Source organism: Aquarana catesbeiana, linkage group LG06, assembly GCF_042186555.1.
Source record: "Aquarana catesbeiana isolate 2022-GZ linkage group LG06, ASM4218655v1, whole genome shotgun sequence".
In the NCBI taxonomy this organism is placed as follows: domain Eukaryota; kingdom Metazoa; phylum Chordata; class Amphibia; order Anura; family Ranidae; genus Aquarana; species Aquarana catesbeiana.
Genome location: NC_133329.1, coordinates 97,777,318 through 97,801,011, shown reverse-complemented (window position 1 = coordinate 97,801,011; position 23,694 = coordinate 97,777,318). Strand labels below are relative to the sequence as shown.

Here is a 23,694-nt window from a genome sequence, read left to right as displayed (position 1 = left end):
AAGGAGATGAATCCCTTTCAGAGGATCAGGATGGGATGGATGATTCCTCTTCGGAGGATTCAGGTGGAGAGGGACCCTCTGCGACTTCCCAAGAGGAGAAAGTCTTAGTGCAGATCCTCACTGGATTGGTCCGCTCCACATTTAAGTTGCCCATACCTGAAACTGCTAAAGAATCCTCTTCTGCTTTGGGGTCACTGAAACCTTTCCAAGCAGCACATGCTTTTCCTGTTCATACTTTACTTGAAAAGCTTATTTAGTCTGAGTGGGATCACCCAGACAAACGTTTTTTTCCGCCGAGAAAGTTTTCAACACTTTATCCGATGGAAGAAAAGTTTATTAAAATGTGGGGAATACCAGCTATTGATGCCGCCATTTCCTCCATAAATAATAGCCTGACTTGTCCTGTAGACAATGCTCAGATGTTCAGGGATCCTGTAGATAAAAGGATGGAATCCCTATTGAAGGATGTTTTCTCCTTAGCAGGATCAGTGGCCCAACCTGCAATAGCAGCGATTGGAGTCTGTCAATACTTAAGAGACCATGTTAAGCAGGTCATCAAAGTATTACCTGAACAGCAGGCCCAGGGGTTTGCTAACCTTCCAGCGGCCTTATGCTTTGTGGTTGACGCCATTAGAGATTCTATCGTGCAAACCTCCCGTCTTTCACTGGGGTTGGTGCATATACGTAGAATCCTATGGTTGAAAAATTGGTCAGCCGAAGCACCATGTAAGAAGCTACTGGCTGGGTTTCCATTTCGTGGTGCAAGGTTGTTTGGAGAGGACTTGGATAACTATATCAAGAGAATCTCTTGTGGGAAAAGCACTCTCTTACCTGTCAAGAAGAAGAGTAAGCGTCCCTCTTTCAAACGGACTCTTTCCCCAGCGCCGGGGGCTTCAGCCTCCAGGCAGTCTCGACGGCCGCCTCCATCGGGGTCCAGAGACAAGAGTCAACCCCAGGGACAAAAGAAGTCCTGGGGAAAGAAGCCTACTAGGCAAAACACTAAGACCTCTGCATGAGGGGGCGCCCCCGCTCACTCGAGTGGGGGGAAGACTGCGACAATTCTCAGAGCTCTGGCAGGAGGACTTCCAGGACAGATGGGTAGTCTCCACGGTAACCTTAGGGTACAAGCTGGAGTTTCAGGAATTCCCTTCTCCTCGGTTCCTCAGATCAAATGTTCCCAGAGACCCAGAGAAGAAGCAGTCGCTCCTTCTAGCGTTAGAGCGACTTTTGTCGCAGGAGGTCATTATGATAGTTCCCGCAAAGGACCAGGGATTGGGCTTCTATTCCAACCTTTTTACGGTCCAAAAGCCAAATGGGGATGTCAGGCCCATTTTGGACTTAAGGGATCTGAACCGATTCCTAAGGATTCAATCCTTCCGCATGGAATCAATTCGAACAGTAGTTCCCACCCTGCAGGGAGGAGAATTTCTGGCATCAATAGACATCAGAGATGCATATCTGCATGTGCCCATTTTTCCTGCTCATCAGAAGTTTCTGCGCTTCGAGGTAGGAGGGCGCCATTTCCAGTTTATGGCTCTGCCCTTTGGGATAGCCACTGCACCTCGAGTGTTCACAAAGATCTTGGCTCCTCCTCTGGCCAGATTAAGGGCTCAGGGTATAGCTGTCATAGCATACCTAGACGACCTGCTCTTGATAGACCGGTCGGTAGCCTCTTTGAATGGAAACTTGAGGACCACGGTCAGGTATCTAGAACACCTGGGTTGGATCCTCAACTTAGAAAAGTCTTTCCTAAAACCAGTAAGAAGACTGGAATATTTAGGTCTGATTATACATACAAGCCAGGAGAAAATATTTCTACCCCAGGCAAAGATCACTGCTTTGAGAGAGCTGATTCTGACAGTAAGGACCAAGAAGGGTCCCTCAGTCCGCCTTTGTATGAGGCTACTAGGGAAGATGGTGTCTTCATTCGAAGCAGTTCCCTATGCTCAGTTTCACTCAAGAATGCTGCAACACAGTATTCTGTCGACCTGGAACAAGAAGGTTCAGGCATTAGACTTTCCGATGCACCTGTCGCATGCGGTGCGTCAGAGCCTCAATTGGTGGCTCATACCCGAAAACCTGCAGAAGGGGAAATCCTTTCTACCGGTTACCTGGACGGTGGCAACAACAGATGCCAGTCTGTCAGGTTGGGGAGCAGTTCTGGAACAGGCTGCGGTCCAAGGAGTATGGTCCAAGACAGAGAGGACCTTACCCATCAACATTCTGGAGATCCGGGCGATACATCTAGCTCTAAAAGCCTGGACTATCAGGCTACAGGGTTGTCCGGTCAGGATCCAGTCCGACAATGCCACAGCAGTGGCTTATGTCAATCATCAGGGAGGCACCCGGAGCCGAGCTGCTCAAAAAGAGGTGAACCAGATCTTAGTCTGGGCAGAGATGCATGTGCCATGCATATCGGCAGTTTTCATCCCGGGAATAGAGAATTGGCAGGCGGACTATCTAAGTCGCCAGCAGTTACTTCCAGGGGAATGGTCTCTGCATCCCGACGTCTTTTGGGCCATATGCCAAAGATGGGGGGTTCCAGATGTAGATCTCTTTGCATCCCGATTCAACAAAAAGATAGACAGATTTGTGACAAGGACAAAAGATCCTCTTGCATGCGGGACGGATGCGTTGGTGATTCCGTGGCATCGGTTCTCACTGATTTACGCATTCCCGCCTATTCTGCTACTACCACGACTCCTTCGCAGGATCAGGCAGGAAAGGAAGTCGGTACTTCTGGTGGCCCCCGCTTGGCCCAGAAGGACTTGGTATGCAGAAATAGTAAGGATGACGGTAGGTTCCCCGTGGACACTACCGGAACGCCCAGACCTGTTATCTCAGGGTCCAGTGTTCCATCCTGCCTTACAAACGCTAAATTTGATGGTTTGGCTATTGAGACCCACGTTCTGAAGAGTCGTGGGCTCTCAGGTCCTGTCATATCTACCTTGATTAATGCAAGGAAGCCAGCTTCCAGGATGATTTATCATAGAGTCTGGAAAGCTTATATAACCTGGTGTGAATCCAGAGGTTGGCATCCCAGGAAATATGTCATAGGTAGAATCCTTGATTTTCTACAGATGGGATTAGAGATGAAGCTGGCCTTGAGTACCATCAAGGGCCAGGTTTCTGCTTTATCAGTATTATTTCAGCGGCCACTTGCTTCGCATTCTTTGGTCCGAAACTTTATGCAGGGGGTGATGCGTCTTAATCCTCCGGTTAAATCGCCCCTAAACCCCTGGGACTTGAATTTGGTCCTGGCTGTGTTACAGAAACGGCCTTTTGAACCAATAAGTCAGATTCCTTTGGTCTTGTTGACAAGGAAATTAATTTTTCTGGTGGCCATCTCTTCTGCTAGAAGAGTATCAGAATTAGCAGCTCTTTCCTGTAAGGAGCCTTATTTGATTATACACAAGGATAGAGTGGTACTACGCCCTCATCCTAGTTTTTTACCGAAGGTGGTTTCTGATTTTCATTTAAACCAAGACATTGTTCTACCTTCCTTTTTTCCAGATCCCTGTTCTCCGGAAGAGAGATCTCTACATTCGTTGGATGTAGTAAGAGCAGTTAAGGCCTATCTAGGGGCAACTACTCAGATCCGCAAGACGGATGTTTTGTTTGTGCTGCCAGAGGGTCCCAATAGAGGACAGGCAGCGTCAAAAGCTACCATTTCTAAATGGATTCGACAGTTGATCATTCAAGCTTACGGTTTGAAACAGAAGATTCCTCCGTTTCAGATCAGGGCACATTCCACAAGGGCTATTGGTGCTTCTTGGGCAGTGCATCACCGGGCCTCTATGGCTCAAATCTGCAAGGCCGCAACCTGGTCTTCAGTTCATACATTCACCAGATTCTATCAGGTGGATGTGAGAAGGCATGAGGATATCGCCTTTGGGCGTAGTGTGCTGCAGGCAGCGGTACAGGGTCCTCAGGTCTGATTGCACCCTACTTGGTCGTGGTTCCCCCCCCTCAGGTAGCATTGCTCTGGGACATCCCATCAGTAATTACTGTGGCTCTGTGTCCCGTGATGTTCGAGAAAGAAAATAGGATTTTTTAAAACAGCTTACCTGTAAAATCCTTTTCTTTCGAAGGACATCACGGGACACAGAGGTCCCACCCCTCTTCTAATACACTATATTGCTTGGCTACAAAACTGAGGTATCCCTGCAAGGGGGAGGGATTATATAGGGGGTTGAACTTCCTGATAGGGTGTGCCAGTGTCCAATCACCAGTGATACCTATATAACCCATCAGTAATTACTGTGGCTCTGTGTCCCGTGATGTCCTTCGAAAGAAAAGGATTTTACAGGTAAGCTGTTTTAAAAAATCCTATTTTTCTGGACTCGTTCTTGACCTAAAAAAGCTAATGCGGCCACCACATTGGGGTGGGGCTCTTTTTTTTGTTTTTTTGGGTACCTTAAAGGAAACCTGGGCTGAGAGATATAGCTGCCTTTGGTGACCTGTTTTTGAAAATGCTAGGTGCCTGGCTCTGTCTGGGCTTTTTTTTTATTTCTAAGATGGTGACCTGGAACAAGCATACAGATTAGAAAGTCCGTATGAAGTCAGAACTCCTGATCTACATGCTCGTTCTAGGTCAGAGACTAAGAAATGTCAGCCTTCATACTTGCTCGCTGCAGGTTCCTTTTTAAAGGGGAACACTATTCAAAAATAATAATAATAAATAAAGAATAATGAATAAAGAAAGGAGACCATCAAGAAAAAATACTTTAATACTTATTGGTTCTTTACCCTGTAAACAAAAATTTAAAAGTCAGCAGCTACAAACTTTTGACTTTTAAAAAACACACACTTACCTGTCACAGGATCCAGTGATGTCCTCAACCGACCCGGCTCTTTGCCAGTTTTGAGGTGCAGGCTTCGGCATCCTAATGTGGGCATGCGACTGTGACTCATTGTGGCTTCACACTGTGCCCCGTAATTGGTCCCACAGTCTCCTGGGACCTGTGAACTTCTCCTTTTGGGTGAAGTTTAGCTTTAACTCTGGACTGGCGGCAATAAATAAATTGTTAAACCCCCGCCATCTCACCCGCTTTCTCACATATACAAAATACACAGTCTGTTTTGTATAGGAGGATGGTCCAGGTTTCTTTTCTGGGTCAGGATATGGATTGGACTTTGATGCTATCCCATACAATGCAGGGCTGCTGAACCTCCTTTATACTGTATATGATGACGCAGGCAAGCAGTGGCCTATGGAACTATGGAGTAAAGTAAGTCATACTCCCCATTAGAGCCCCCCTAAACAAGCGCCAGTTACTATTAATTTTTACCAAATTCTACTTTAAATCTGAAGAGGGACATACAATAATAGATTTCTCCATCCATGTAAACTGTGTGGTGGACAAGGCCCCCCCTGCTTGGCTATTGTCTTATGCCAACTGCTGATGTTGGTTGTCAGTACCTGAACAGTGCCTTCTGTTTTGCTGCAGGCTCTGTTTGGCCAACAATTTTAGACCAAGCTCCTTCAAAAAATCAACAAAGTTGATTCTTCAGAATTGGCCCAATTTGCTGTTCAGCCAGCGGGCTGAATGCATAAAACTAACAGATTCCTCCTTCTATTAAAACCAGGTGGATGGAGAAATCACCCCGCATTCTGACAGCAGAACCTGGCTGCAGCCAAATGTTTTTCAGCTTTCCCCTTCCGAATTAATTGATCAAATGATCGACTTCTGTTGAGTGGTTATTGCCACACTGTGATCGAAATTTGGCCGTCCCTGCTGAACTGGCCAATTATCAGTCATTGTGTGGCCACCCCAACTCACCACAAACAATCAGTTTTTCAGAGGGAGATCTACATCCACCAATCCTCTTCTGTAAAAAAAAGACCAAAATACGATGCATTGCACTTGCTAGTGATTTACTAATATTACAATAATGCCCCGTGTCTAATGCTCTGCAATCTTTTGCAGCTGCCGGAATTACGAAGTTTGTGTCTCCTGTCCTGTGGCTGTACCATACAAACTTCAACATGGAGCAAACGGGTAAGTAACGTATACAGTCACTTTTTCTGACTGGTGAGAGTGCTAACAAAATGTTTTGTAAAAAATTCAAATCGTATGGATTCTTAGGCCGCTATACTACATAATTTACACCAATGATTCAAACTTCTCTAGCAATAATTCTGTAGTGAGAATAGCAAAAATTACATATAAAGGATTGCAGTAATTTCATGTAGAGGATAGCAATGATTCTATAGCAAGGAAGTGACTTGGGAGTCGCTGCCCATTCATTTCAATGGGCAGGGCGTTTTGGGAGCGCTAAATACAGTGCTCCCAAACCGCCTCAAAGATGCTGCTTGCGGGTCTTTTCCTAACGTCTCGCAAGTGCACCGTCCGGGTGTGAAAAAACACTGAAATAAATGGGAGGCAGTTTTCAGGCACCTCAGTATGAAAAGGGTCTTACCGAGATTAGAGATGCAGTGTGTCGGAGCGAGACACTACCGGGGGGGGGGCACACAAGAGTGACTTATCTTGCTGGACGTCATATGATGCCCAGTCAGGATGATAAAACCACCGCCCGGCTGTCATTCTGCTATAGGCCAGGCGGATGTGGTTAATGATGAAATAATCCGTTGTACAGGTTTTCCATGAAGCTGGAAAGATTTGTCAGGTTTTGATTTATATATTCATTTAGTCTGGATTATGGCATCTCTTTTTTTATGCCATCTTTTTTTTTTTTAATGCCAATGAGTGAGGCACGACCGCCAGTGTGAAAAATCTTCTGTTTGTCCGACATATTATCTCAACATTTATAGGCTGATTTTATGCTTTGCTGCTGCTTAAAAATTAATGTCATTTCCTAATGAAGAAAAAGATTTTCTAGTATTGTAAGCCTGCAAAGCACATTAAGGAGCTTATCACCGAGATTAGCTTGTAAAAAAAAAAAAAAAAAAAAAAAGGCACGAGAAAATGACTCGGAGCTATCGGTAATAAGACAGCTCGTCTGCATTCATTAAGACTGACAAAAACTGGGACTTGTCTTCAGTGCCGTCACTTATGTGGGGGGTGGAGGCAGTGCGGTCATGGATTATTGCTACCATTTCTTAATACTTATTCAAGAAGTAAACAACTAATAAGTTACTCAATTTGAGGTTTATAAAATCTGGACAATTTCCCTATAATGATGGAATGATCCATTGCAAAGATTTGCCATAATGCTGGAAATATTTTGTGTTAGGTTTTCGAATTTATATATCTGTTTAGGCTATAGTTATGGAAGTTTTTTTCAATGCAAAAAGTTGAGGCATGAGAGCCACCATGAAAAATCTTTTATGCTTTGTTGCTGTTTAAAAATTAATGTTATATCATAAAGAAGGAAAAAAAAAACAGATTTCCTGGTATTGTAAGCCTCGCATCCGTGCAAAGCACATTAAGGAGCTTATCACTGAGATTAGCTTGTAAGAAGGCAGGAGAAAATGACTGGAAGACATTGGTAATAAGGCAGCTCTTCTGCACTTATCGTGATAGGGGGCACAGTGGAGTTGATTCTAGGAGGGGATCCTGTCATTGATTATTGCTACTATTTTTCAGTACTTAAAGTGATTGTAAAGGTATCTCTCTCTCTCTCTCTCTCTCTCTCTCTCTCTCTCTCTCTCTCTCTCTGTATGTATATAATAATATAGAGAGGGAGATAATTATATATATATAATTATTATTATTATTTATTTATTTTTTTTAATTATATATATATATATATATATATATATATATATATATATATATGCACAGTTGTGCTCATAAGTTTACATACCCTGGCAGAATTTATTATTTCTTTGCCATTTTTCAGAGAATATGAATGATAACACAAAAACATTTCTCAAGGTTAGTGTTTGGCAGAAGCCGTTTATTATCAGTCAACTGCGTTTACTCTTTTAAAATCATAATGACAACAGAAACTACCCAAATGACCCTGATCAAAATACATACCCTAGTGATTTTGGCCTGATAACATGCACACAAGTTGACACAATGGGGTTTGAATGGCTATTAAAGGTAACCATCCACACCTGTGATCTGTTTGCTTGTAATTAGTGTGTGTGGATAAAAGGGCAATGAGTTTCTGGACTCCTGACAGACCCTTGCATCTTTCATGCAGTGCTGCACTGAGGTTTTTGGATTCTGAGTCACGGGGAAAGCAAAAGAATTATCAAATGATCTGCGGGAAAAGGTAGTTGAACTGTATAAAACAGGAAAGGGATATAAAAAGATATCCAAGGAATTGAGAATGCCAATCTGCACTGTTCAAACTCTAATCAAGAAGTGGAAAATGAGGGGTTCTGTTGAAACCAAACCACGGTCAGGTAGACCAACTAAAATTTCAGCCACAACTGCCAGGAAAATTGTTCGGGATGCAAAGAAAAACCAACAAATCATTTCAGGTGAAATACAGGACTCTCTGTAAACATGTGGTGTGGCTGTTTCAAGATGCACAATAAGGAGGCACATGAAGAAAGATGGGCTGCATGGTGGAGTCGCCAGAAGAAAGCCATTACTACGCAAATGCCACAAAGTATCCCGCTTATAATACGCCAAACCAAGACAGGCCTCAAACTTTCTGGCACAATGTTATTTGGAGTGATAAGACCAACATTGAGCTTTTTGGCCACAACCTTAAATGCTACATTTGAAGAGGAGTCAACAAGGCCCATCATGAAAGGTACACCATTCCTACTGTGAAACACGGAGGTGAATTGCTGATGTTTATTTCTCGTACATCACGGGACACAGAGCCTCAGGATTACTGATGGGTTATATAGGGTATCACTAGGTGATTGGACACTGGTCACACCCTAAACAGGAAGTTCAACCCCCTATATAATCCCTCCCCTTACAGGGATTCCTCGGTTTTTTCGTCAGTGTCTTAGGTGTTGGACGTGTAAAGATGTCCTGTGCTGAGCTCCAAAGGGAATATCCTATGATCCATTTCAAAGTGTCTTTTCCAGGCCAAATTGGATGGTACCCGGGCCTCGTGTCCGAAGAAACGAGGTTTTACCTGTAACGCTTCCTCTTTTTAGAGAGCTGGACCCCGCATTTCAGAATTTGGTTTTCTAGCCTTATTTCTGGCCGGGTACTTTACAGACCCGGAACTGCGGATCCCCCTATCCGTAGGGGGCCCCAGTCTCTGAAGGTTTTCCAAACGGAGCCCATCGTGAGAGGTGAAGATTGGGTCTGTATAACAGAACCCTGCAGCTGGATAAGGTAAGGGAGATTCCACAGAATTTTTTAATTCTAGTAGGTTTCTCCTTTAAGTAAATGTGTGCTATGCCTATTGTCACCACCGGGGGCTGCCAAGAGCACATACCTTTTCATGCTTGATTGTCTCGATGTTCACGCTGCACAGCTCCTCCAGCCAGGATGGGATGGGGGGCTCTCCTCAGGGATATTCCCCCCAAAAATAGGGGGGGGGCGCAAGTGGTCTGTGAGGTGATAGTATACCGCACTATCACCACCGCCGCCATTGCATATGGCAGACCCCATCACTGCCGGCCTCTCTCCTTCCTCCTCCACCCCCAGCCTCTCCTCCACGCTTTTCCTGGAGGGTCGGCTCGCGCGGGAAGCGCACTTTTTTTTTGAAAAAACGAGGAGGGGGCGGGGGGTGGTCGGAGGAGGGGGGGGTGGAGCGTCAGCGCGACGTTCGGTGTGCTTAGACGCCCATGTTGCCGGCTGCAAGGCTATAAGAAGCACACTTTGCAAGTGCACACAGCCTATGGAGGGACACAGAGCTGACAGTCGCATGTAAGGTGGGACACAGGCATTCTCCTAGGCAGCATTTACTAAGAAACACTAGACTGGGCATTGGTAGCAAGGCTGTTGCTGGACTACATCGCTCAGCAGTCAGTGTTTCATTTTTTTGTGATACCTCCACCTTGTTGCTTTGCACTATGGGTAGAAGAGGTACAAATACCCCAAGAACCAGAGGCTCTAGGGGATCTCTCTCAGGCTCTGAGGACCCCCTTTCTGCAGCACCTCCCCCCCCCCCTGAAGGGCCAGGGACGGCTAGCCAGAGAGAGCCGTTGGGGTCAGGGGCTGCATCTGCTTCTGGCACTTCAACCCCTGTACACATTACACAGGAGGTTTTTTCCTCAACCATTAATGGTTTAGAGGAAAGATTAATGGCCATAATTGCATCTTCACTCAGTGGAAGAAAACGCACTAGGTCTTCCTCTGTTACCCAGGACCCTCAGGCAGAGGAGCTCTGGTATAAAGGAGAAAAATCCCTTTCAGAGGATCGGGATGGGACGGATGATTCCTCCCCTGAGGACCAAGTGGAGAGGGGCCTTCTTCGGCTTCTCAGGATGAGAAAGTCTTAGTACAGATCCTTGCTGGGTTGGTCCGCTCCACATTTAAAGTACTCATATCTGAATCAGTTAAAGAACCCTCTTCTTCTTTGGGGTCACTGAAGCCTCCTCAAACACATGCTTTTCCTGTTCATAATTTACTTGAAAAGCTCCGTTATTCTGAGTGGGATCACCCAGATAAACGTTTTTTTCCGCCGAAAAAGTTTTCAACACTTTATCCTATGGAAGAAAAGTTTATAAAAATGTGGGGATACTGGCTGTTGATGTTCCCACCATTTCCTTCGTAAATAAAAGTCTGACTTGTCCTGTAGACAATGCTCAGATGCTCAGGGATCCTGTTGATAAAAAGATGGAATCCCTGTTGAAAGATGTTTTCTCCTTAGCAGGTTCAGTAGCTCAACCTGCAGTGGCAGCGATCGGAGTCTGTCAATACTTAAGAGACCATGTTAAGCAGGTCATCAAAGTTCTTCCTGAACAGCAGGCCCAGGGGTTGGCTAACCTTCCTGCGGCCTTATGTTTTCCTGTTGACACCATCAGAGATTCTATCATGCAAACCTCTCGTCTTTCACTTGGGTTTGTGCATATGCGTAGAATCTTATGGTTGAAAAATTGGTTAGCTGAAGCACCATGTAAGAAACTTCTGGCTGGGTTTCCATTTCGTGGTGCAAGGCTGTTTGGAGAAGATCTGGATATAATTATATCCAAAAGATCTCTAGTGGGAAAAGCACTCTCTTACCTGTTAAGAAAAGGAGTAAGCGTCCCTCTTACAAACGGACTCTTTCCCCAGTGCCAGGAGCATCAGCCTCCAGGCAGTCGCGACGGCCTCCTCCATCTGGGTCAAGAAACAAGAGTCAACCCCAGGGACAAAAGAAGTCCTGGGGGAAGAAGCCTGCTAGACGAGACACTAAAGCCCCTTTATGAAGGGGCGCCCCCGCTCGATCGAGTGGGGGGAAGACTGCTACAGTTCTCAAAGCTCTGGCAGGAGGATTTCCAGGACAGATGGGTAATCTCCACAGTAACTTTAGGTTACAAACTGGAGTTCCAAGAATTCCCCTCTCCTCGTTTCCTCAGATCAAATGTCCCCAGAGATCCAGAGAAAAAGCAGTCGCTCCTTCTAGCGTTAGAGCGACTTTTCTTGCAAAAAGTCATCATGGTGGTTCCCACGAAAGATCAAGGATTGGGATTTTATTCCAACCTTTTTACGGTCCAAAAGCCAAATGGGGATGTCAGACCCATTCTGGATCTAAAGGAAGGATCTGAATCGATTCCTAAGGATTTGATCCTTTCGCATGGAATCAATTCGGTCAGTAGTCTCCATCCTGCAGGGAGGAGAATTTCTGACATCAATAAACATCAGAGATGCGTATCTGCATGTACCCATTTTTCCTGCTCATCCAAAGTACTTGCGCTTCAAAATAGAAGGGCGCCATTTCCAGTTTGTGGCTCTACCTTTCGGGCTAGCCACTGCACCTCGAGTGTTTACAAAGATCTTGGCTCCTCCTCTGGCCAGATTAAGGGCTCAAGGTATAACTGTCATAGCATACCTAGACGACCTGTTCTTGATAGACCGGTCGGTAGCCTGTTTGAGCGAGAACTTGATGATCACAGTCAAGTATCTGGAACGCCTAGGTTGGATTCTCAACCTAGAGAAGTCTTTCCTAAAACCAGTAAGAAGACTGGAGTATTTGGATCTGATCATAGATACAGGCCAGGAGAAGGTATTTTTACCTCAGGCAAAGATTACTGCCTTAAGGGAGCTGATTCTGGTAGTCTTCTGTCCACCTTTGTATGAGGCTGCTGGGAAAAATGGTGGCTTCATTCGAAGCAGTTCCCTCTGCTCAGTTTCATTCAAGACTGCTGCAACACAGTATCCTGTCGGTCTGGAACAAGAAAGTTCAGGCATTAGATTTTCCGATGCACCTGTCTCATGCAGTGCGTCAGAGCCTCAATTGGTGGTTAATACCCGAAAGCCTGCAGAAAGGGAAATCCTTTCTACCGGTTACCTGGACGGTGGTAACAACGGATGCCAGTCTTTCGGGTTGGGGAGCAGTTCTGGAACAGTCTGGGGTCCAAGGGGTATGGTCCAAAACCGAGAGGACCTTGCCCATCAACATTCTGGAGATCTGTGCGGCATATCTAGCCCTAAAGGCCTGGACTCTCAGGCTACAGGGTTGCCCAGTCAGGATCCAGTCCGACAATGCCACAGCAGTGGCTTATATCAATCATCAGGGAAGCACCAGGAGTCTGGCAGCTCAAAGAGAAGTGAACCAGATTTTTATCTGGGCAGAAAAGCATGTGCCATGCATATCGGCAGTTTTTCATTCCAGGGTTAGCAAACTGGCAGGCGGACCATTTAAGTCACCATCGGTTATTCCCAGGGGAATGGTCTCTTCACCCCGACATCTTTTGGGCCATATGCCAAAGATGGGGGGTTCCAGATGGAGATCTCTTTGCATCCAGATTCAACAAAAAGATCGACAAGTTTGTGGTAGGGACAAAGGATCCTCTTGCATACGGGACAGATGCATTGGTGATTCCGTGGCATCGGTTCTCACTGATTTATGCGTTCCCGCCTATTCTGCTACTGCCACGACTCCTTCGCAGGATCGGGCAGGAAAGGAAGTCGGTACTTCTGGTAGCCCCCGCTTGGCCCAGGAGGACTTGGTATGCAGAAATAGAAAGGATGACGGTGGGTTGGAACACTGGACCTTGAGATAACAGGTCTGGGGGTGGACCCTACCATCACGCCCAGACCTGTTATCTCAAGGTCCAGTGTTCCATCCTGCCTTACAAACACTAAATTTGAGGGTTTGGCTATTGAGACCCACGCTCTGAAGAGTCGTGGGCTTTCAGGTCCTGTGATATCTACCTTGATCAATGCAAGGAAGCCAGCTTCCAGAGTAATTTATCATAGAGTCTGGAAAGCTTATGTATCCTGGTGTGAATCCAGGGGTTGTCATCCCAGAAAATATGTGATAGGTAGAATTTTTTATTTTCTACAATTGGGATTAGAGATGAAGCTGGCCTTGAGTACCATCAAGGGCCAGGTCTCGGCCTTATCAGTATTATTTTAACGGCCACTTACTTCACATTCTTTGGTCCGAAACTTTATGCAGGGGGTAACGCGTCTTAATCCTCCGGTTAAGGCGCCCCTAAACCCCTGGGACTTGAATTTGGTTCTGTCAGTTTTACAGAAACAGCCTTTTAAACCAATACGTCAGATTCCCTTAATCTTGTTGACAAGAAAATTTATTTTTCTGGTAGCCATTTCTTCTGCTAGAAGAGTGTCAGAATTAGCAGCTCTTTCCTGTAAAGAGCCTTATTTCATCATGCATAAGGATAGAATGGTATTGCGCCTCATCCTAGTTTTTTACCGAAAGTGGTTTCAGATTTTCATCTAAACCAAGATATTGTTCTGCCTTCCTTTTTTCCTGATCCCTGTTCTTCGGAAGAAAGTTCACTACATTTTTTGGATGTAGTAAGAGCAGTCAAAGCTTATCTGGAAGCAACTGCTCAAGTTCGCAAAACGGATGTTTTGTTCATGCTGCCAGAAGGTCCCAATAGAGGACAGGCAGCGTCAAAATCTACCATTTCTAAATGGATTCGACAAATGATTATTCAAGCTTACGGTTTAAAACACAAAATTCCTCAGTTTCAGATCAAGGCACACTCCACAAGGGCTATTGGTGCTTCTTGGGCGGTGCATCGCCGGGCCTCTATGGCTCAAATCTGCAAGGCCGCAACCTGGTCTTCAGTCCATACATTCACCAGGTTTTATCAGGTGGATGTGAGAAGGCATGAGGATATCGCCTTTGGGCGTAGTGTGCTGCATGCAGCGGTACAGGGTCCTCAGGTCTGATTACACCCTACTTGGTTGTGGTTCCCCCCCCTCAGATAGCATTGCTCTGGAACATCCCATCAGTAATTACTGAGGCTCTGTGTCCCGTGATGTACGAGAAAGAAAATAGGATTTTTTATAACAGCTTACTTGTAAAATCCTTTTCTTTTGATGTACATCACGGGACACAGAGGTCCTGCCCCTCTTCTAATACACTTATATTGCTTTGCTACCAAACTGAGGTATTCCTGTAAGGGGAGGGATTATATAGGGGGTTGAACTTCCTGTTAAGGGTGTGAACAGTGTCCAATCACCTAGTGATACCCTATATAACATCAGTAATTACTGAGGCTCTGTGTCCCGTGATGTACATAAAAAGAAAAGGATTTTACAGGAACTGGAGGCTTTTTGCCAAGAGGAATGGGCAGCTTTGCCATCTGAGAAGATAAAGAGCCTCATCCACAAATACCACAAAAGACATCAAGCTGTCATTGATGTTAAAGGGGGCAATACACGGTATTAAGAACTGGGGTATGTAAACTTTTGATCAGGGTAATTTGGGTAGTTTCTGTTGTGATTATGACCTAAAAAGAGTAAACACAGTTGATTGATAATAAATAGCTTCAGCCAAACACTAGCCATGAGTAAAAAGAAAAGTTTTTTGTGTTATGCACAACTGTATGTATTCTTTTTAAATAACAAACATGTCTATACTTACCTGCTCTGTGAATAGAATTGCACAAAGCGGCCACAAACCTCCTCCTCTTTTTGGATCCCCCCGTCTGCGCTCCTGGCCCCTCCCCTCTGTCCAGTGCTATTATGGGAAGCCCACCACCACCACCTGCTGCAGAGCCTCAAGGCCTCCATAGTGCCTCCAACATTGTCCCTCAGTCCCCCCTCCCCTAAAAATTACAAGATAAAAATGAACATCTAAAAAAGGATAAAATAATGGATATAGCTTTTGCTGCAATATTCACGCTCAGTCCAGATTTCCCCCCTCTAGTCCTTTTTTGTGCCACTAGAACACCTCATTCAGTCCACTTCCTCTGAGTCCAGGGTATCCTCGACTCGGTCAAAGCCTATAGTTGGACAGTAAAAGGAGAAGCAGTACAGGAGCAGCTCATTTCTCAGGCAATCTACTCTCTCCTCCTATCAGCCTGCTTCTTGTGAGCACTTGAACTGATTGGCTCCTTGTATTGCTTCTTCCCTTCACACTCCAGCCCTGCTGTACAGAGACGGGTCACATTACTCCCATTACTTGTATTTAAAAATACATTTTAATGATCAAAAAGCTGCATTATTTTTGTGTCTTTTATATCTGCCTAGAGTTCAGCTTTCAGTCAAACTAAACCTTCAGAATAGACCCTCTACGTGTATTCCAGATGCATAAAAAGTCTCACAGTTGGTTTTCTTTGAAAGCAGCCACAGCCTGAGTAGTAAAGCCCTTCCCCTGCCAGCATGCTGCAGTGAAGGACTCTTGCTCTCTTTGTTGAAACAATGGTCTCTCTGCAGAGGTCCAACACACCCCCTGCTGAGTCAGGCCTATGGATCTGCTATCATTAGAGAGCAGAGGCTTTCCTGATTGGAGAGCTATAGGTCTGACTCTTCAGAGAGTGTCTTGGCAGCTGAAATCCAGTTGGTAACAGACATGTCTTTTGCACTTCAATGAAGAGGAAGTTATATACGGTATAGGAAATTGATTCCTTTTCATTTAATATTGCTGTAATGTTCTTCCATCTCAGAGTCTTTTATCTCCAAATATGAAAAGAGTGGATTTTCCAGTATTTGGTTTGCAAGTGCTTTTAAAGGGGCATCAACCCCAAACCAGATTTGGACCCCGATGGATTTGCACATGAAGAACCACCAGCAATGGAAGAAGGTCATTGATGGGATGAGCAAGTTCCCCAAAATCCATTATAATGGGATGGCACTGACAGGATGGCAAAGGTAAGATACAAAAATGGTTGGTCTCCCCAGAGAGCATGCTAGGAGCTGGACAACCAGCTACGAATCCAAATTCGAAGGCGCTAAAATATTTTCTAATATGATTGGTTTCCATTAGCAACACCTATTTCTTCTTATACACTTGGTTTTATATTAAAAAAAAAAACTGAATTAAGCATGAAAACTAGTACAGAACATGACACTGACATATACTGCATCGCTGCAATCACACGAAGGACAGCCAGAGGGCAGCAGAGTCTTACTTTTAAGGCAATAATTAGCAAGTACAGCCAATTAGTTCATGGACAAGTTATCCAAAAGGAACCAGAAAGCCGTATGTGTAAAGCAATGCAAGGCACAGCAGAACCTTCATTACACAGAAGGCATTTATATATCATCACTGCCAACACAATCCCAGAAAACGAGGAGTTTACCTCCTATTTTGGGATCAAGCAGAACTATGCAAATCACTCCCCTCTATTACAGTGCCTTGAAAAAGTATTCATACCCCTTGATATTTTTCACATTTTGTCATGTTACAACCAAAAAAGTAAATGTATTTTATTGGGATTTTATGTGATAGACCAACACAAAGTGGCACATAATTGTGAAGTGGAAGGAAAATGATAAATGTTTTTTAAAATTTTTTACTAATAAATATGTGAAAAGTGTGGCATGACTTTGTATTTAGCCCCCCTGAGTCAATACTTTGTAGAACCACCTTTCTCTGCAATTACAGCTGTAAGTCTTTTTGGGTATGTGTCTACCAGCTTTGCACATTTTTGCCCATTCTACTTTGAAAAATAGCTCAAGCTCTGTTAGATTGGATGGAGAGCGTCTATGAACGGCAATTTCCAAGTTTTTCCACAGATTGTCAATTGGATTTAGGTCCAGACTTTGACTGGGCCATTCTAACACATGAATATGCTTTGATCTAAATCATTCCATTGTAGCTCTGGCTGTATGTTTAGGGTCGTTGTCCTGCTGGAAGGTGAACCTCCACCCCAGTCTCAAGTCTTTTGCAGACTCTAACAGGTTTTCTTCTAAGATTGCCATTTATTTGGCTCCATCCATCTTCCCATCAACTCTGACCAGCTTCCCTGTCCCTGCTGAAGAAAAGCATCCTCACAACATGATGCTGCCACCACCATGTTTCACGGTGGGGTAGGTGTGTTCAGGGTGATTTGCAGTGTCCCCCACATGGCTTCTCGCAAACTGGACTTCTTATGGCTTTCTTTTAACAATGGTTTCTTTCTTGCCATTCTTCCATATAGGCCAGATTTGTGGAGTGCACGACTAATAGTTGTCCTGTGGACAGATTCTCCAACCTGAGCTGTGGATCTCTGCAGCTCCTCCAGAGTTACCATGGGCCTCTTGGCTGCTTCTCTGATTAATGCTCTCCTTGTCCTGCCTGTCAGTTTAGGTGGACGGCCATGTCTTGGTAGATTTGCAGTTGTGCCATACTCTTTCCATTTTCGGATGATGGATTGAACAATGTTCCGTGAGATGTTCAAAGCTTGGGATATTTTAAACTTTAAACTTCTCCACATTTCTTGTTTAAAAAAAAAACCTTCTCCACAACTTTATCCCTGACCTGTCTGTTGTGTTCCTTGGCCTTCATGATGCTGGTTGTTCAGTAAGATTCTCTAACAAACCTCTGAGGGCTTCACAAAACCTGTATTTATGCTGAGATTAAATTACACACAGGTGGACTTTATTTACTAATTAGGTGACTTCTGAAGGCAATTGGTTCCATTAGATTTTAGTTAGGGGTATCAGAGTAAAGGGGGCTGATTACAAATGCACACCACACTTTTCAGATGTGTATTTGTAAAAAAAAAAAAAAAAATTGAAAACCACTTCACAATTATGTGCCACTTTGTGTTGGTCTATCACATAAAATCCCAAAAAAATAAATTTATGTTTTTGGTCGTAACATGACAAAATGTGGAAAATTTCCAGGAGTATGAATACTTCAAGGCACTGTATATCGGCAACTCTAGATCCAGAGCTGCTGGGATATAGCACAGGTACCATTGTATCTATTCTGATCTCCAGCCAGCTGTTTCCAGCTTTTTTTGCACTCCTCAGTGCAAAGTATGGATAGCGGGTTGCCAAAAGGAGGTGCGGTGTCTGTGTACTCGGGGTCCGCTGGCATGTCTCTGATGGTCGGGCGGGTGCCGCTGATGGTTGGGGGCGTGGTGATAGTGTTTCCAAGCACCTGGAACGCAGAGACTAGGGGGTGGGTCTGTTGACCGGCGCTTCCGGTTCCAGCCCTTGTTGATGATGCAGAGAACCGGGGAATTCAAAAACCAGATGGTTTCTGCGTTCTCTGCCAAGATGGAGGAGAGACCGACAGCTACGGCGGAAGCAGGCGCCTCAAGCACCGGTCAGGCCTAGGAAAGAGGGGTACAGTGGTGCCTTTTATTCTGATCCATATGGGCTTATGTTTTGCTGTTTTGTTTGGATCCTCCCTGTGGGGAGCCTATAGCTGCACGGTCAGAGGTTACTTCACTTGGACCCTGCAGTATGGACTAGGTGGTTGCTGACACTGCTCGGAACACTGTTTCCTTTCTGTCTGGTGGTCTAGCTGTGCACTAGGGGTTGGTAAATTGTGTTAGGGGCCCTAGGAGTTACATTTTTTTTTCTCATTTCAGGAAAAAGCGTTAGTAAAGTCCAAACATTCAAATCCACCAAGTCAGAGGAAATGTCCCTCCTGCAAGAACCCCCTTAGAGATTAATGGCAGAAGGCAATGTGCAGGTCCTGTATTAAGGACTTGGTTAAAGAGGCAATATCCCAGCAATACAAGGACTTGTTCTCTTCAGTACAGGAACTTACGAACTCACTGGGTTCAGTCAAGTCCATGCTGGTACAGAGCCCGGCAGTCCAGGTTGAGCCCCAGCATCCACCATCCAGCCCGAGGGCATCCTCCTCCAGAGTAGTGGAGGTCGTGGACTCAGTGGATGAGGAGGCAAGTACTCTTCCCTCCCTCAGGGATTCAGACGAAGAGGAGGAGGAAGACGATAGCCAAGCCTCTAGGTACAAGCTATCTTTGGACGGAAGTGGATGACCTTCTAAGAGCAATCTACACTACCCTCAAAATCCAGGAGGAGAAAGTCAAAGTGCAACTATCGTTTCATGACAAAATGTACCAAGGATTAGATGACACTAAACATAGTGTTCCCAGTCCATAGAATCCTCTCAGGGACGTTAAAGAAGGAATGGAAGGACCCTGATAGAGGCCCCTTTTTTTCCAAGACACTTAGGAGAAGGTTTCCCTTAGAAGATGAGGAATCGGAGGTATGGAATAAGAAACCACGGGTAGATGCTCGCAGGTTTCCCGGCGCACAGACCTAGCATTCGAGGACATGGGGGTGCTGAAGGATGCTATGGATAAAAGAGCGGACTTCCTCCTGAAAAAAGCATGAGATTCCATATCAGCCAGCCTCAAACCCGCTATGGCTTCCACGGTTGCAAGGAACCTTGAATGCTGGGTAGAGAATCTGAAAAGCCACGTAGAGGCAGGCACATCACGGAAAGATCATTTGAAGTCCTTTCCATTGATACAGAAGGCAGTAAAGTACATGGCTGATGCATGTGCCAAATCAAGATGTCAGCAAGGTCGTCAGTGCTGGTGAATTCAGCCAGACGTGCTGTCTGGCTAAAAACTTGGTCGGGTGACACAGCTTTCAAGATTAAGCTGTGTGGCCTACCTTTCTCAGGTGATCTTCTTTTTGGTCCAGACTTTGAAACAGTCTTGGACAGAACAGCCGACAAGAAAAAGGCTTTTCCTTCCAAGAAGAAACAACCGATCAAAAAGAATTTTCGTGCTGTTCAACAGCCCCACAAAAATAGGGACCAAGACCACAAGAGTCGCTGGGTTTCCCCAAGGGGTAAGGGAGGAGGAGGTGTTCTCTTCAGATCTCCCCCAGAGCAGCCCCCTAAAAACAAATGACAGTCTTACCCCAGTAGGGGGAAGATTGTCTGCCTTTCACCTACAGTGGAACAAAACAACTACAAGCCTGTTCGTGAAAGACGTCATCTCCTAGGGATACAGTCTGGAGTTTTCAGAGTCGCCCCCGAACAGATTCTATGTTACGGCCCTGCCAAGGGATCAGGAAAAAGCTTTTGCAATGATGAGCCTGCTGCAGGATCTAATTCAACTGGAGGCGATTATCCAGGTCCCAAAAAATCAGGAAGGCCAAGACTTCTATTCCCACATCTTCCTGGTGAAAAACTTTTGGGTAAGTATCGATTTGATACTTCTGAACTTAAAGATCCTGAACAGATCGATCTGCTACAAACATTTCAGGATGGACTCGATCCATTCAATTATGAAATTACTGACTGCAGACTGTTTGATGGCATCCCTAGATCTAAGGGATGCCTACTTGCATGTCCTGATAACTCAGGCTTCCCAATACTTTCTACGTCTGGCCCTCAACTTGGGGACTTCAGTCTGGCATTTCCAATTCAGAGCTCTGCCGTTCAGACTTTCATCCTCCCCCAGAATCTTTACAAAGATAATAGCGGAAGCTCTGGAACCTCTGAAGCTAAGAGGGATTTCAGTCATCCCATATCTGGATGACCTGTTGTTTTTCGGGGACTCCAAAGAACAAGTCTTGACAAATCTCTAGGTGTCTCAGGCTCACCTCAAGGACTTAGGGTGGCTCTTGAATCTAGAAAAATCAAATCTAGAGCCCACGCAGGAGATGAAGTTCCTTGGCTATACAATAAACTCGTGCTTCAAAAAGTTTTTCTGTCACAGGAGAAGATGAAGAAGATCCAATCTGCGGTTAAACAGGTTCAGACCAATCTCTCAATATCAGTCAGATCAGCCATGGCAGTCTTAGGCCTTCTCACGGCTTCGATCCCAGCTATTCAGTGGGCCAGATTACATTCCAGACCCCTCCAGATGAATATCTTACAAAGATGGTCACACCAAGAGTCACTAGAAAAACAGATCAAACTTGCCTCAAACATAAAACGGGTTCTCTGGTGGTGGAGGAATTCAACCAATCTGGCAAAAGGTCTTTTCTGGGTTTTTCCCCTAGACAATCGTCTAACAGATGCGGGTTCTTGGGGCTGGCGAACCGACCAGGGGCCTGGTCCAAAGTGGAAACCCGAAAATCCTCAAATTGGCGGGAACTGAAGGTGATTTTTCTCTGTCTCCTAGCCTTTCAACAAGTGGTAAGGGGACAACACATTCAGGTTCTCTCAGACAATACAACTGCAGTAGCTTATGTGTTGAAACAAGGAGGGCTGCTAGAACTGGCCAGTCAGCAACTTACCTTGGCAGAACAGAATGTGGCCTCATTGTCAGTAGTCCATCTGAAGGGATCCCAGAATCTCCTAGCAGACCTACTATGCAAAGGAGACTGGTGGAAGCAGAGTGGAGTCTTAACCAAAAAGTTTTCTTGATGATCTCCGAAGCTTGGGGGCAACCTCAAATAGATCTGTTCGCCAGCCAACAGAACTCGAAAGTACAGAAGTTCTTCTCTCTCCACCAAGAAGGCCATCCGTGGCATTACCAGCTGTGCTACGCCTTTCCCCTGATACCACTGGTTCCAAGGAAATTCAGGGAGGAAAATTCCAATCTGATCCTGGTCACTCCCTTCTGGCCAAAAAGACTCTGGTTAGCGACACTACTAAACCAGGCTGCAGAACTTCCATGGAAGTTGCCACCCAGAAAGGACCTGCTAATGCAGGGGTCGGTGAACCATCCAGAAGCAGACCGACTACATCTAACTGCTTAGTTTCTGAGGAAGACCTCCTGAAAGCCAAGGGACTGTCTGATAAATTAGTGAAGACCCTACTTTCCAGTAGAAAATAGGTAACTTGGGCCATATACCTGAAAGTTTAGAAAAATTAAATTCCTGGTGCACTTCTAAGGGCCTCCAGGTCAATAGTTTAGTGTCAGTCTTAGAATTTCTCCATGATGGAATGGAGAAGGGGCTGGCAGCCAGCACCCTGAAAACCCAGGTGGTGGCTCTATCAGTTTTTTTGAGAGGACTCTATCCAGAGAAGTCTTAATTTCAAGATTTTTTTTAGGGCTCTTGCACGAAATAGGCAAGTAGCCCCTAAAGTTTTTCCCTGTTGGGATTTGTCTGTTGTTTTACAGGGTCTCACAGGAGCTCAGTTTGAACCCTTACAGGAAGCATCTTTACAGAACTTAGTTCTTAAAACCATCATATTTAGTTCTAATAGCCATCACGTTGGCAAGAAGAGTCGGTGAGCTTCAAGCCCTGGCAGTCACAGAACCCTTTCTAAAGGTTTTCTTCAGACAGAGTAATCCTTCAAACAGACCCAGGGTTTCTACCCAAGGTTTCTTCGACCTTTCAACGCTCACAGGAAATAATCCTGCCCACTTTCTCTTCAGCTCCTGTCAATCTAGGAGAAGGAGCTTTTCACACACTGGACATGAGGAGATGTCTGCTACACTTTCTTTCACCAAAGAATTCAGAAAGTCAAACGCTCTCTTTGTGATAGTCTCAAGCTCACGTAAAGGTGAGAGAGCTTCCAAAAGCACACTGGGCAGATGATTTAGATTGGCAATCAATCACGGAGGCCTACAAAGCTAAGGGAGAAATACCCCCCTCAAGTATTGCTGCTCATTCTACGAGATCAATGGCAGTTTCCTGGGCCGAAAGGGCCGATGCTACACCTGAACAAATTTGCAAGGCTGCCACTTGGTCCAACTACTCAACATTTCTCTGACATTATGGGTTGGACTTACTGTCCGCCGCAGATCAAGCCTTCGGCAGGAAGGTACTGCAGGCAGTAGTCCCACCCTAAGGTAAGTTTCTCGGTTATCCTCTCCAAGGTTTTCCTGAAAGGTGATTTGAGAAAGACTTAGTTAGACTTACCGGTGATGGTATTTCTAAGAGCCTTTCAGGACAACTGCTATTCCCTCCCTTGTTTATCTTAGAAGTGGTTCTAAGTGTCTGTCATGGTTGTTTGGTGGTTTTCTGTGCTTTGTTTTCCAGTATGTCAGAGACCACACAATAACTGAAGCCATGGTGGAAGAGGAGGGATTTAAAGGCTGCATGTGTTTCCTGGAAAATGGGCGGAGCTGCGCTCTCTCCAAGGTTGTCCTGAAAGGCTCTTAGAAATACCGTCACCGTTAAGTCTAACTAAGTCTTTTTATGTGTTTTTGATGCTTCTGTAATGCTTTTTGAAGCTTTACTGAAGCTTTGGAAATGCCCTGTATGTGTTGCTTTTATATTTGTTTTAAAGTGATTCAGTAGTACCCCAACTCAGTAATAGCCCCAGCTCATTAGTACGGCCATTCAGCAGATCCTCAGATCATTAGTGTGAGAGAACTGTCCAGCACCCAGCTTGAGTGCTTCCGTCAGTATACCGCTTCCCCCAGTCTGGGCATAGGAACCCATTACTATAGTTGAATATTGCATAGCGTACAAGACTAACCGATAATATCTTGTATGAGAACTGGAACTGTCACACAGAATTTATATGCAACGGTATACAGGAATAAAATTAACATAACTATGGAACAACCAACAAACCGTATGCTACTCCCCCTCTAGCAACTAATAGCTGGTAGTGATTTAACCCGTAAGCTAATCAACATAA

The 23,694-nt window shown here is 45.1% G+C and overlaps 1 protein-coding gene across 2 annotated transcripts in view; it reads left to right on the top strand.

The window, feature by feature from the left end:
* LOC141148765 (hexosaminidase D-like) overlaps nt 1-23,694 on the top strand; it is a 94,139-nt gene that overhangs the window by 53,626 nt on the left and 16,819 nt on the right. For both annotated transcript variants that reach the window (XM_073636487.1, XM_073636488.1), the window contains exons 8-9: nt 5,931-6,002; nt 15,899-16,103. In XM_073636487.1, coding sequence (XP_073492588.1) covers nt 5,931-6,002; nt 15,899-16,103 — 277 coding nt within the window. The remainder of the gene's footprint in view (nt 1-5,930; nt 6,003-15,898; nt 16,104-23,694) is intronic.